This window comes from Clarias gariepinus, chromosome 13, assembly GCF_024256425.1.
Source record: "Clarias gariepinus isolate MV-2021 ecotype Netherlands chromosome 13, CGAR_prim_01v2, whole genome shotgun sequence".
Classification (NCBI taxonomy): Eukaryota; Metazoa; Chordata; class Actinopteri; order Siluriformes; family Clariidae; genus Clarias; species Clarias gariepinus.
Window position 1 is genome coordinate 32,196,334 of NC_071112.1, and position 14,076 is coordinate 32,210,409.

Below are 14,076 nucleotides of genomic sequence, written 5' to 3' on the forward strand. Positions count from 1 at the left end.
GGTGCACCGCACAACTTTCACACGTCACACACTATATAGGGCTAATGTCAGTTCAGTGTGTTAGTGTGTGTGTGTGTGTGTGTGTGTGTGCGTGACATGTGAGTGTAAAAAAGAGAGGTGTGTGTGTGTGTGTGATGAGTAAATGTGTTTGTGCATGTTTGTGTGTGTGGTGTGTGAGTCTGTGTGTTAACAGTTGTGATGTGTGTGTAATTATGTGTGTGTGAGACGTGACTAATTATTAAATATTTTAAATATGTTAGTGTGTGTGTGTGTTTCTGCGTGTGTGTATGAGAGAGAAGGATGTGAGTGTGTGTTAACATTTGTGATGTGTGTGTATGTAATTCTGTGATGTATGAGTGTGTCTGTGCGTGTGTGTGTCTGTGTGAGAGGGAGAGATATAAGTGTGTGAGTTAATATTTGTGATGTGTGTGTGCATGTGTGTGTGTGACCCCCCAAAGACCCCCCAAAACCCTGAATGGTGGGGAAAAAAAATACTTGGGCCCTAAAAATTCAACACAGACAAGGCTGATCCTGTGGACACGCCCATCCTTGGTAGACGCTAATGTATATTAATGAGTATGCTAATGCGATGGTCACATGACAAAGTGTCAAAACAAACAAGATGTCTGAACCCAAACAAGTGAAGATTTTTTTGGCAAATTTTGTCTGTGTCCACCCTGATAGTGGTTTTGAAAAAAAAAAAAAACGTGATTGTGAATATGTGCGTGTGTGTGTGTGTGTGTGTGTGTCTGTTGTCTATGCTAATTAGCATACTAAAAAGTAGTTATAATGATAGATTGATGTGCAAGGCCAAGACGATACTGGTATCACTCGTCATTTTTATGAATTTTCTCTTTATTTATCGTGTATTTGTGTTTAGTCTGAATCAATCTTTAAACATGAAAAGTTTTTAATATATACAGTACCTATAAAACCCATTGGCTGATAAGTTCACCCTGTCAAAGTACGCTGCCGTCACCTACAAAAAAAAAAGGAAATATAATTACTATGAGAGAGTTTAGATGTAATAACACCCAAAACACCTACAGGATGGTATTTCTGTACACCTGTCCCATGTTTTTACATTAAATTCTGGCTTGAATTTCAACAAATGCATTTCTTCAGGGAAAACTTTGCCTTTACTGTCAATATAGAGTATAAATATATATAAATATGATTTTACTGACCCAGTCCTCCCAGGTTCCCTTCGGGTTTTTGGCTTTGTATGGCTCGAGTCTTTGCAGCAGCGTCTGACATGCATTCTGTACCACATTGCAGGATTAAGTGTTATTTTCTGCATTCACTGTTCAGTGTTTCATGCACTCAGTTCAATGTCAACCCGTTTAAACGTAACATACCGTAACATCAACATAACATCATGCTTTATCCAGCTGTTTCTAATTCATCAATATCATTGATGTTTGACGGAGGGGTGATTAATCGCTTTACATCCCAGTTCCCCCTCATGTTTGTGTTTCCTTCTGGCTCCTCCCTTTTAGTTATGATGTCATAGTTAGTCCTGCCGGAGTCCCTGCTTGCACTCTGCACTAAATATACATTTACACTTTACATTGTGAGACTGTGACCAGACCTAACTGTTATCTCTCACTCTCTCTCTCCGTCTCACTATACATGTCTTTCCTGAGCTGCCAGTGATCCTGACACCCTCTGTCCTCTGGACCTGTCTGACTCGTCCTGGTGTCCTGCTTCTGGTTGGAGATCTGGTCACATGGACGCCCCGTGTGGTCTGCTAGGGATGCATGTGGTGACTGGGGACGGTTCCTCTTTACCATGAAGACGGTCCTGTCCTCGGCTGATGAAGACAGCTGTTCTCTGAGGACTCGTGACTGCAGTCTCTCGATAGTTCAGGACTGGAGTCTCCTACAGTCTACCCGAGGCTCCAGGAACAGACTGGACTAAATTTTAACTTCTCCACATCTCCTGTTATACTGAACTTCCAGCCTACTAAGACACAGTATGAGTGCAGATCAATCCCTGCTATCTTTTATCACCCAGATGAGGAGGGGTTCTCTGTTAAGTCTGGTTCCTCTCAAGGTTTCTTCCTATTACCATCTCAGGGATTTTCCTTCAGCATCGTCGCCCTCGGCTTGCTCATCAGGGACGATCTGATCATTTTGATTTATACACATTCACATTCCATACAAACTTAAATAATTCTTTTGATTGTGTAAAGCTGCTTTGAGACAATGACAAAATTAAACTGAATTGAACAACCAATATCTCTTATCTGGCATTACATCGATCCTGAAGTCTGCTTCAACTTTTTGCTGTGTTTTAAACCTTTAATTACTGTAGCGTAGAGTGACCCTTACATAGACAGCCATGCCATTGAGGTCTGATGAAGCCGATGCAGCAGTAGGGCTTGTGTTTGCGACCGTGTTAGTGCTGGTCTCGCTGATGTGAATCTTCGTGTTGGGGATTCCCAGAGTTCGGCTGGCGACCTACAGAACGCAGCAAGGTCACTGGAAAAGCACTAAAACTGGCAGATGTTAATAGTTACATGCTTTGCTATGATTGGATCCCGCAAGACAGCTGTTAACGCCAGCACTTATTTACACAATGTAATGAAGCAAAAACATACTTTAATTGTAAAGTGTATGGGACACAGTCTGTAGCACTTTATTATTATTTTTTTAAATAATAAGACTACCTTATTGTCATTATACAGTGTACAACAAAATTAGTATAACTTCTACAATATTCAATAAATAATGACAATATTTATGCTGGTAGTTTATTATAGAACCAAACATTGTGAAACCTGAACATCACGCCCATATGTGGGCGTTCCAGAACTGTTGAACATGTTGAACAAGGGGATGTTTAAGAAGCCAGAGAGAGAGAGAATGAGAAAGAATGAGAGAGAATGAGAGAGAGAAAGAGAGAGAGAGAGAATGAGAGAGAGAGAGAGAGAGAATGAGAGAGAGAGAGAGAGAGAGAATGAAAGAGAGAGAGAATGAGAGAGAGAGAGAGAGAGAGAGAGAATGAGAGAGAGAGAGAGAGAGAGAATGAGAGAGAGAGAGAATGAGAGAGAGAGAGAGAGAGAGAGAGAATGAGAGAGAGAGAGAGTGAGAATGAGAGAGAGCGAGAGAGAGAATGAGAGAGAGAGAGAATGAGAGAGAGAGAGAGAATGAGAGAGAGAGAGAATGAGAGAGAGAGAGACTTTGACTTTTAGGGGTCTTTTATTTTTAAACAATCATGTCATATCCATCCCATTTGGATATATATATGGGGTTAAAAAAAAACTAGGTAAAAAACTAAAAGTGTTCAGATAAAGACAAAGATCTAGGAAAAAAGAAAGAAAAAAAAAAAAAAAAAAAAAAAAACGTACACACACACATACATTCATATATACACACACATTCACACATGTACATACTTGCACCTAGTAATACCAGGTCGCCCCCCCCCCCTTTTTTTTTTTTTTTTTTTTTTTTTGACAGTTTAACATTCATGAAATAGGTAAGTGTAAAAAAAAAAAAAAAAAAAAAAACCCAATTGTAATAATTAATAAATAAATAAATAAAACCTGTATAGTAGACAGAGCATCAATAAAAGTATAATCACAGGATATCGGTCTGTATTGGTTTGATTTTGTCATGTTCCAAGAGGAGCACAGATATCTTATGGTCCATGTGAAACGGTAGTGGAGTAAAATCATCACGAGTTCATAAAACAGCATTGACACGCTCAAAATACAATAAAAGGTTAATAAATACAGTAAGATAAGATGACATTTCCATGTATAGTGCATAAATTTATATTAAAAGGTTAAAAAAAGCAAGTCATTTTCTACACTACATAAAATTCCTCCCTGTCCCCAAACTTCATGGAAATCCTGCAGCTTCTGTGTCATTGTTGCATATGCGAATTCAATTTTTAGTCTGGTTTTTACAAGAATTTTAAGCATATTTTCTGCATTTAGGGTGCCATCGTTTTTAATTTTGTTTTTTCTTGTAAGCCATGTGGCCAGTTTTGCTTTGCCAATTAAAAAATTTATTATGCAGATCTTTTTCTTGTTGTTAGCTGAGTATTTTGGGCCGAAAATGTACAACTCTTTTGTTAAGGCTTGCTCAAAACTTGCTGTCCATACTCTCAGGGTGTTGAGCATTGACCTTAACCTCTCACATCCTAAAAAGAGGTGCTCTATAGTTTCATCCCTCCCACAGAATGGGCATGCTGTAGCTACGGTAGGGTCGATATGTGCTACGTGTCTGTTTGTGGCCACGGCCCCGTGCACGATCCTCCACTGCAGATCAGCTGTACGCTTCTCCGCAGGGGGTTTGTACAGGGACCTCCAGCTGCCCCGTGGGGAAGAACCCGGCGCCAGCAGATCCGACCACCTCGACTCTTTTACCCCGGCCAGAGAGTTCTGATGGGTCACCTTCACACTGGTAATGTATAAGGCTCTCTTGGTGGCGTTTTCAAAGTCCGTCAGTTGTGGTATCTTGAAGGACAGTATTTCTCCGTTGGTTTCCGGTCGTTCTGCTGCTGCAGAGATGGAGAGAGGGGGGAAAGGTTGCTGGTCCCCTCCGGAGTCCCGTTTTAAAGTCTCCTTGAACTCTCGAGGCAGTGCTAGAATCACCTCTCCCATTATTCTCTGCAGTATTCGATGAGACTGGATTTTCGTCTCTTCCACTAGTGTAGCTGTGGGTTTCCATGTTCTACCAGCCCTCAAGTCCCCAAGTTTCATAATACCAGCTTCTTGGAAACGCCGACGTATGTTCCTTGATGTCAGGATTTTTGCTGGAATCAGTGGGTTGCTAAAAAGTGGTTCTTGATTTACAGAAAGGCACGGCTGGCCCCCCGTTCTGCTGATTTTCAGTAGTGAAGACCACGCTTTTAAAACTGTCTGATAAAACTTTGACGTTTTGGATGTATTAATATCGTTTAAGTTCATGATGAACAGCTGTCTGTCGTATTTGAGATCCTCGATTTTTTGAAATAACTGACATGCTGTGTGAGTCCATGTTGTTTCATGCTCATAAAGCAGTCTTTGTGCGGTCTGAAGACGGAATGTTTTTATTCGGCTTTGTATGTCGATTAAGCCCTGGCCTCCCTCCTGTATCGGCAGGTAGAGAACTGGTGCCCGTGTCCAGTGCTGTCCGTTCCAGAAAAAGTCGACCATCCTTCTCTGAATCTCTCTGACTGTTGTTTCCGGGGGGTCAAGAGCTGTGAACTTATGCCACAGCATCGAGGCGACCAAATTGTTGGCGACCAGTACTCTCCCCCTGTAGGACAGCTGGGGCAGGACCCAGGTCCATTTAGACAACTTTGCACTTACCTTCTCCACCAGGCCCTCCCAGTTTTTCTGCATGTAGTTCTCGTCCCCTAAATGTATTCCCAGGTATTTAATTCCTGTTCTTCCCCATTGCAGGTTCTCTGGGAGTTTGGGAATCTGTTTTTCATTCCACTGACCTGCTATTAGACTTTCACATTTGCTCCAATTGACACGTGCTGAGGATGCGGCCTGATACTTTCTTAGGCTATTGGAGAGGACATGCATGTCTTCTTGTTTGGTGATAAAAACCATTATATCGTCTGCGTAGGCCGATGTCACTACTTTATTTGGCATGCCATATTCTGATAACCCGTTCATGTTTTTTCTTAGTTGTTGTAACAGCGGTTCGATGGCCAAGCTATATAACTGCCCTGACAGTGGGCACCCTTGTCTAATCCCCCGTTGTATCTTAAAAGGATAGCTAAGCCCTCCTCCAACTTTCAATATGATGCATGCATCTGTGTATAAAAGCTTGACCCACGCTGTGAACCTTGTTCCCATTCCAAATGCCTTTAGTGTGTTAAATAAGTACGTATGGTCCACTCTATCAAAGGCTTTTTCTTGATCCAAAGATAAAAAACCCAAGTCAAAAGAATTCATTTTACACAATTCTATCATGTCACGTACTGTAAAAACATTGTCTATTATCGTGCGTCCAGGTATGCAGTATGTCTGACTTGTGTGTATTATTTCACTAATATATTCTTTTAGTCTGTTTGACAAGCACTTTGATAAAATTTTATAGTCTGTGCATAAAAGAGCTACAGGTCTCCAATTTTTTAAAACACCCAAGTCTCCTTTTTTTGGAAGCAAAGATAGAGCCGCCCGTGTGCAGCTTGTCGGTAATTTCCCGTTGTTAAAAGACCAGTTAAAAACCTCGTGTAAATCTGCTCCCAGTGTTTCCCAGAAATGTTTATAAAATTCGGCTGGGAGACCGTCAATGCCCGGTGCTCGACCAGTAGAGAGTTGTTTTACTGCTGTGCTCAGTTCCTGCAGCTCGATGTCCGTGTCTAATGCTTCCTTTTGCTCTTCTGTTAGTTTTGGTAATTCCTTTGTTAATTCCTCACTGCATTGTGGGTCGGTGATCTCCTTGTGGTACAGGTCTTTATAAAAATCCACTGCAATCCTTCTCATTTCTTCACAGGATGTAGTTGTGCTGCCATCCGGACGTTTTAAGTACAGCATTTGGTTCTGTCGTCGGGTTTTTCGTTCCAATTTAAAGAAATAGGTGGTTGGGGCATCAATGTCTTTGATGTTGGAGATTTGTGATCTTATTAGGGCTCCCTTGGCTTGTTCGTGTAAAAAGGAGCTTAGTGCCTTCTTTTTTTGTTCTAAAAAGTTTCTTTTTTCCCCTTTATTTTTAGCAAGTATCTCACTTTCTATGTTTATTATCTCCCTCTCCAATTGTTCAACTGCACCTTTTTTTATTGCATTTGTATGAGCTGTATATTGTTTACAAAATATTTTAATTTGTACTTTCCCCACCTCCCACCATGTGCCTAAGGATGTAAAATCCCCTTTCCTCCTTCTCCATTCTTCCCAAAAGATTAAAAATTTAAAACAGAAATTTTGATCCTGAAGTAGTTTTGAGTTAAAACACCAGTAAAAACGAGGTTTTGTGTTTTCAGACAGTGTAAGATCTATTGCAGCCATGTGGTGGTCGGAAAAACCACTAGGATGAATAGAGCTCATTAGGATTTTATTTCTGTAAGTTTTTGTAACATAAATTCTGTCCAGTCTTGCAGCACTTATTCTTTGTTCAGTGGTTTTTATCCATGTGTATTGTTTTGTTCCCTGGTTCTTATCTCTCCAAGGGTCTACTAGTCCACATGTTTTGATTATGTTGTTTAGTACATCAGAAGATTGAGAGTGCGGTTCTTCTGTGTTCCTGTCTACTGTAAAATCTTCTGTACAATTCCAATCTCCACCCATGACTACAATGTGGTTGTTACCGTGTTGTGTGATTGCGTCTTTTATTTCATAAAATGTTTTCATTCTCTCACTTCCTTTATTAGAGGCATAGACATTAAAAAGTAAAAAGTTTTGCCCTTCAATCTCGGCTTGTACCATTATTACACGACCCTGTTCTATCTCAATGCTTCTGGTTACGTTTATTTTTATTCTTTTTGAAATTAAAATTGCTACCCCGGTACTAAAGTTTGTCCCATGACTAAAAAAAATTTGGTCTTCCCACCTCATCTGCCACTCTGTCATGTTGTCTACGTCACTATGTGTTTCTTGTAGGAAAGCAACATCTATGTTTTTCTGTTTAATGTATTGTATGACTACGGCTTGTCTTTTCCTATCCCTGCCCCCGTTAATGTTTAGGGTACCTACTCTTAGCCTATCCATGAAGAAGAGCGGTATAAGGAAAGAAACGCATATGAGAACAGCTGTATACAGAAAGACAACACCCGTGTGATGAGATTTGATCAGAACAACAGAGAGCACCCAGTGTGGTGTGTTCATTTGTGCTTGGGATGAGACCGCTGCCATTTCAGTATGTGATCTTTTAAACGCCATCTCATTTTTTTACTCAAGAGATCATGACTTGTGGTACGCTGTAAGTGTGCCACTGATGCTATAAATTTTTTAACGTCTGTGAAATGGTCTTCAATACTTATTGGTTTTTTATATGTTTTTCTCAAATATTCTTTTATGTCCTCAAGTGTGTAGAGTTGTTGTTCTCCCCCAAATTGTGACACACTAATGTCTGATATATCAGAATACCTGTCCTCCTCATAATCATCATCTATAAAATCATCATCTTGCTCTAAGGGTGATGTTAGTCCTTCCATACTACTTGCCCCACCCATGCTATTAAATCCCCCCAATGAGGTCGATTCCTTCTGAGTGTTCCGAGTGCTTCTTTTTGCTCTGGGCTCCTCAGCCCTCTCCACCTCTTCACATTCCTTGGCCCTTTTTTCCCTGTATGACACATCATTTAACTTCCCTTGCTTTGTTTTTTTAACTATCACCAGTTCACTGTCTGTTCGTAAGTCTCTTGTCTGCTCATCTTCAGTTGTTTCACTGTTCTCTATAGTGGGTTGGCTCCCATCCTGCCCCTCTGCAGCAGCTGACCGCTGCACACTGGGGCTCACTACACCCAACACCACCATTCCACCTGCACGCTCCCTGCCGGAGCTCTCTTCATCCTGCACCTCTACACCTCCATCCTGCACCACTGCACCTCCATCCTGCACCATTACACCTCCATCCTGCACCACAACACCTTCATCCTGCACCACTGCACCTCCATCCTGCACCATTACACCTCCATCCTGCACCACAACACCTCCATCCTGCACCACAACACCTCCATCCTGCACCATTACACCTCCATCCTGTACCACAACACCTCCATCCTGCACCACTACACCTCCATCCTGCACCACAACACCTCCATCCTGCACCACTGCACCTCCATCCTGCACCATTACACCTCCATCCTGTACCACTACACCTCCATCCTGCTTCATTATACCTCCACCCTGCACCACATCACCTCCACCCTGCACCACATCACCTCCACCCTGCACCACTACACCACCAGTCTGCTCCACACTGGACCCCGCTCCGTCCTGCCCCACTGCCCTGACCCCACTAGGCCCCGCCTCCTCCCTGCCCTGTGCTCTATGTGGGCAGCTGAACTTTTTGTGCCCGATGTCCCCACATTCGAAGCACCTCATGTTCCCAGTGCTGGCGTACAGCATGTATGACTTTCCCTCATGTGTGACTCTGAATGAGATGTCCAGAGTGGACTCAGTCAGGAACATGAGCACTGTACGCCTGAAGGACACGACATGCTTCAGCGCGGGGTTTTTACAGTTCAGAGAAACCACTCTTATACTGCTCACAATCTTACCGAATCGAGACAGTTCCCTCTCTATATCCTCATCGGGGATAAAAGGAGGAATGTTCGAAACGGTGACCTTCATTGTTGTTACACCCAGCGGAGTAACGGAATAAAGTTCTCCACTCACCTTTATTCCGTGTTCAATCAGCTGATGTACGAGTTCCCTCTCCTTAACGAACACCACCACGGCCTTGTTCATCCGCGACGCCGACACGATGTTCTCACAGCCGATACACTCTCCTACCGCCATTAACACCTGCTCCACCGACACCACGGCGCTCACCTCACAGCGCACCCCGTGACGGAGTGAGAGAGGACGGGCCGCACCGCTCGGGTGAGCCGCCATCCCTGCACCCCGTCACGGGAGTCAACAGCTCCACACACCCGCGGGTTTAAACTAATAACACCGCGCGCGCTGCTGTTTATAGATGTTTATAATAATATTGTGCTTTAGAAAAAGAAAAGCTCAAAAGTATTAGAAAAGTTTTCCAAAAGTTTAGAAAACGCTCATTCGCTCTCACACCACACTCCACACGCTACTCTCACACCACCTCCCAGCATGCACCAGAGAGAGAGAGAGAGAGAGAGAGAGAATGAGAGAGAGAGAGAGAGAGAGAATGAGAGAGAGAGAGAGAGAGAGAGAATGAGAGAGAGAGAGAGAGAAAGAGAATGAGAAAGAGAGAGAGAGAGAATGAGAGAGAGAGAGAGAGAGAATGAGAGAGAGAGAGAGAGAGAGAATGAAAGAGAGAGAGAATAAGAGAGAGAGAGAGAGAGAGAGAGAGAATGAGAGAGAGAGAGAGAGAGACTTTGACTTTTAGGGGTCTTTTATTTTTAAACAATCATGTCATATCCATCCCATTGGATATATATATGGGGTTAAAAAAAACTAGGTAAAAAACTAAAAGTGTTCAGATAAAGACAAAGATCTGGGAAAAAAAAAAAAAAAAAAAAACGTACACACACATACATTCATATATACACACACATTCACACATGTACATACTTGCACCTAGTAATACCAGGTCGCCCCCCCCCCCCCTTTTTTTTTTTTTTTTTTTTTTGACAGTTTAACATTCATGAAATAGGTAAGTGTAAGAAAAAAAAAAAAAATAATAATAATAATAAATAAATAAATAAAACCTGTATAGTAGACAGAGCATCAATAAAAGTATAATCACAGGATATCGGTCTGTATTGGTTTGATTTTGTCATGTTCCAAGAGGAGCACAGATATCTTATAGTCCATGTGAAACGGTAGTGGAGTAAAATCATCACGAGTTCATAAAACAGCATTGACACGCTCAAAATACAATAAAAGGTTAATAAATACAGTAAGATAAGATGACATTTCCATGTATAGTGCATAAATTTATATTAAAAGGTTAAAAAAAGCAAGTCATTTTCTACACTACATAAAATTCCCCCCTGTCCCCAAACTTCATGGAAATCCTGCAGCTTCTGTGTCATTGTTGCATATGCGAATTCAATTTTTAGTCTGGTTTTTACAAGAATTTTAAGCATATTTTCTGCATTTAGGGTGCCATCGTTTTTAATTTTGTTTTTTCTTGTAAGCCATGTGGCCAGTTTTGCTTTGCCAATTAAAAAATTTATTATGCAGATCTTTTTCTTGTTGTTAGCTGAGTATTTTGGGCCGAAAATGTACAACTCTTTTGTTAAGGCTTGCTCAAAACTTGCTGTCCATACTCTCAGGGTGTTGAGCATTGACCTTAACCTCTCACATCCTAAAAAGAGGTGCTCTATAGTTTCATCCCTCCCACAGAATGGGCATGCTGTAGCTACGGTAGGGTCGATATGTGCTACGTGTCTGTTTGTGGCCACGGCCCCGTGCACGATCCTCCACTGCAGATCAGCTGTACGCTTCTCCGCAGGGGGTTTGTACAGGGACCTCCAGCTGCCCCGTGGGGAAGAACCCGGCGCCAGCAGATCCGACCACCTCGACTCTTTTACCCCGGCCAGAGAGTTCTGATGGGTCACCTTCACACTGGTAATGTATAAGGCTCTCTTGGTGGCGTTTTCAAAGTCCGTCAGTTGTGGTATCTTGAAGGACAGTATTTCTCCGTTGGTTTCCGGTCGTTCTGCTGCTGCAGAGATGGAGAGAGGGGGGAAAGGTTGCTGGTCCCCTCCGGAGTCCCGTTTTAAAGTCTCCTTGAACTCTCGAGGCAGTGCTAGAATCACCTCTCCCATTATTCTCTGCAGTATTCTATGAGACTGGATTTTCGTCTCTTCCACTAGTGTAGCTGTGGGTTTCCATGTTCTACCAGCCCTCAAGTCCCCAAGTTTCATAATACCAGCTTCTTGGAAACGCCGACGTATGTTCCTTGATGTCAGGATTTTTGCTGGAATCAGTGGGTTGCTAAAAAGTGGTTCTTGATTTACAGAAAGGCACGGCTGGCCCCCCGTTCTGCTGATTTTCAGTAGTGAAGACCACGCTTTTAAAACTGTCTGATAAAACTTTGACGTTTTGGATGTATTGATCTCGTTTAAGTTCATGATGAACAGCTGTCTGTCGTATTTGAGATCCTCGATTTTTTGAAATAACTGACTTGCTGTGTGAGTCCATGTTGTTTCATTCTCATAAAGCAGTCTTTGTGCGGTCTGAAGACGGAATGTTTTTATTCGGCTTTGTATGTCGATTAAGCCCTGGCCTCCCTCCTGTATCGGCAGGTAGAGAACTGGTGCCCGTGTCCAGTGCTGTCCGTTCCAGAAAAAGTCGACCATCCTTCTCTGAATCTCTCTGACTGTTGCTTCCGGGGGGTCAAGAGCTGTGAACTTATGCCACAGCATCGAGGCGACCAAATTATTGGCGACCAGTACTCTCCCCCTGTAGGACAGCTGGGGCAGGACCCAGGTCCATTTAGACAACTTTGCACTTACCTTCTCCACCAGGCCCTCCCAGTTTTTCTGCATGTAGTTCTCGTCCCCTAAATGTATTCCCAGGTATTTAATTCCTGTTCTTCCCCATTGCAGGTTCTCTGGGAGTTTGGGAATCTGTTTTTCTTTCCACTGACCTGCTATTAGACTTTCGCATTTGCTCCAATTGACACGTGCTGAGGATGCGGCCTGATACTTTCTTAGGCTATTGGAGAGGACATGCATGTCTTCTTGTTTGGTGATAAAAACCATTATATCGTCTGCGTAGGCCGATGTCACTACTTTATTTGGCATGCCATATTCTGATAACCCGTTCATGTTTTTTCTTAGTTGTTGTAAAAGCGGTTCGATGGCCAAGCTATATAACTGCCCTGACAGTGGGCACCCTTGTCTAATCCCCCGTTGTATCTTAAAAGGATAGCTAAGCCCTCCTCCAACTTTCAATATGATGCATGCATCTGTGTATAAAAGCTTGACCCACGCTGTGAACCTTGTTCCCATTCCAAATGCCTTTAGTGTGTTAAATAAGTACGTGTGGTCCACTCTATCAAAGGCTTTTTCTTGATCCAAAGATAAAAAACCCAAGTCAAAAGAATTCATTTTACACAATTCTATCATGTCACGTACTGTAAAAACATTGTCTATTATCGTGCGTCCAGGTATGCAGTATGTCTGACTTGTGTGTATTATTTCACTAATATATTCTTTTAGTCTGTTTGACAAGCACTTTGATAAAATTTTATAGTCTGTGCATAAAAGAGCTACAGGTCTCCAATTTTTTAAAACACCCAAGTCTCCTTTTTTTGGAAGCAAAGATAGAGCCGCCCGTGTGCAGCTTGTCGGTAATTTCCCGTTGTTAAAAGACCAGTTAAAAACCTCGTGTAAATCTGTTCCCAGTGTTTCCCAGAAATGTTTATAAAATTCGGCTGGGAGACCGTCAATGCCCGGTGCTCGACCAGTAGAGAGTTGTTTTACTGCTGTGCTCAGTTCCTGCAGCTCGATGTCCGTGTCTAATGCTTCCTTTTGCTCTTCTGTTAGTTTTGGTAAATCCTTTGTTAATTCCTCACTGCATTGTGGGTCGGTGATCTCCTTGTGGTACAGGTCTTTATAAAAATCCACTGCAATCTTTCTCATTTCTTCACAGGATGTAGTTGTGCTGCCATCCGGACGTTTTAAGTACAGCATTTGGTTCTGTCGTCGGGTTTTCCGTTCCAATTTAAAGAAGTAGGTGGTTGGGGCATCAATGTCTTTGATGTTGGAGATTTGTGATCTTATTAGGGCTCCCTTGGCTTGTTCGTGTAAAAAGGAGCTTAGTGCCTTCTTTTTTTGTTCTAAAAAGTTTCTTTTTTCCCCTTTATTTTTAGCAAGTATCTCACTTTCTATGTTTATTATCTCCCTCTCCAATTGTTCAACTGCACCTTTTTTTATTGCATTTGTATGAGCTGTATATTGTTTACAAAATATTTTAATTTGTACTTTCCCCACCTCCCACCATGTGCCTAAGGATGTAAAATCCCCTTTCCTCCTTCTCCATTCTTCCCAAAAGATTAAAAATTTAAAACAGAAATTTTGATCCTGAAGTAGTTTTGAGTTAAAACACCAGTAAAAACGAGGTTTTGTGTTTTCAGACAGTGTAAGATCTATTGCAGCCATGTGGTGGTCGGAAAAACCACTAGGATGAATAGAGCTCATTAGGATTTTATTTCTGTAAGTTTTTGTAACATAAATTCTGTCCAGTCTTGCAGCACTTATTCTTTGTTCAGTGGTTTTTATCCATGTGTATTGTTTTGTTCCCTGGTTCTTTTCTCTCCAAGGGTCTACTAGTCCACATGTTTTGATTATGTTGTTTAGTACATCAGAAGATTGAGAGTGCGGTTCTTCTGTGTTCCTGTCTACTGTAAAATCTTCTGTACAATTCCAATCTCCACCCATGACTACAATGTGGTTGTTACCGTGTTGTGTGATTGCGTCTTTTATTTTATAAAATGTTTTCATTCTCTCACTTCCTTTATTAGAGGCATAGACA

General features: G+C 42.0%; 1 protein-coding gene across 1 annotated transcript in view; it reads right to left on the bottom strand.

The window, feature by feature from the left end:
* The window catches only part of xdh (xanthine dehydrogenase), a 50,506-nt gene that overhangs the window by 3,179 nt on the left and 33,251 nt on the right, over nucleotides 1-14,076 (bottom strand). The window contains exons 29-31 of the mRNA XM_053509189.1: nucleotides 2,334-2,462; nucleotides 1,188-1,262; nucleotides 927-979 (exon numbers count right to left, since the gene is read on the bottom strand). Coding sequence (XP_053365164.1) covers nucleotides 927-979; nucleotides 1,188-1,262; nucleotides 2,334-2,462 — 257 coding nt within the window. The remainder of the gene's footprint in view (nucleotides 1-926; nucleotides 980-1,187; nucleotides 1,263-2,333; nucleotides 2,463-14,076) is intronic.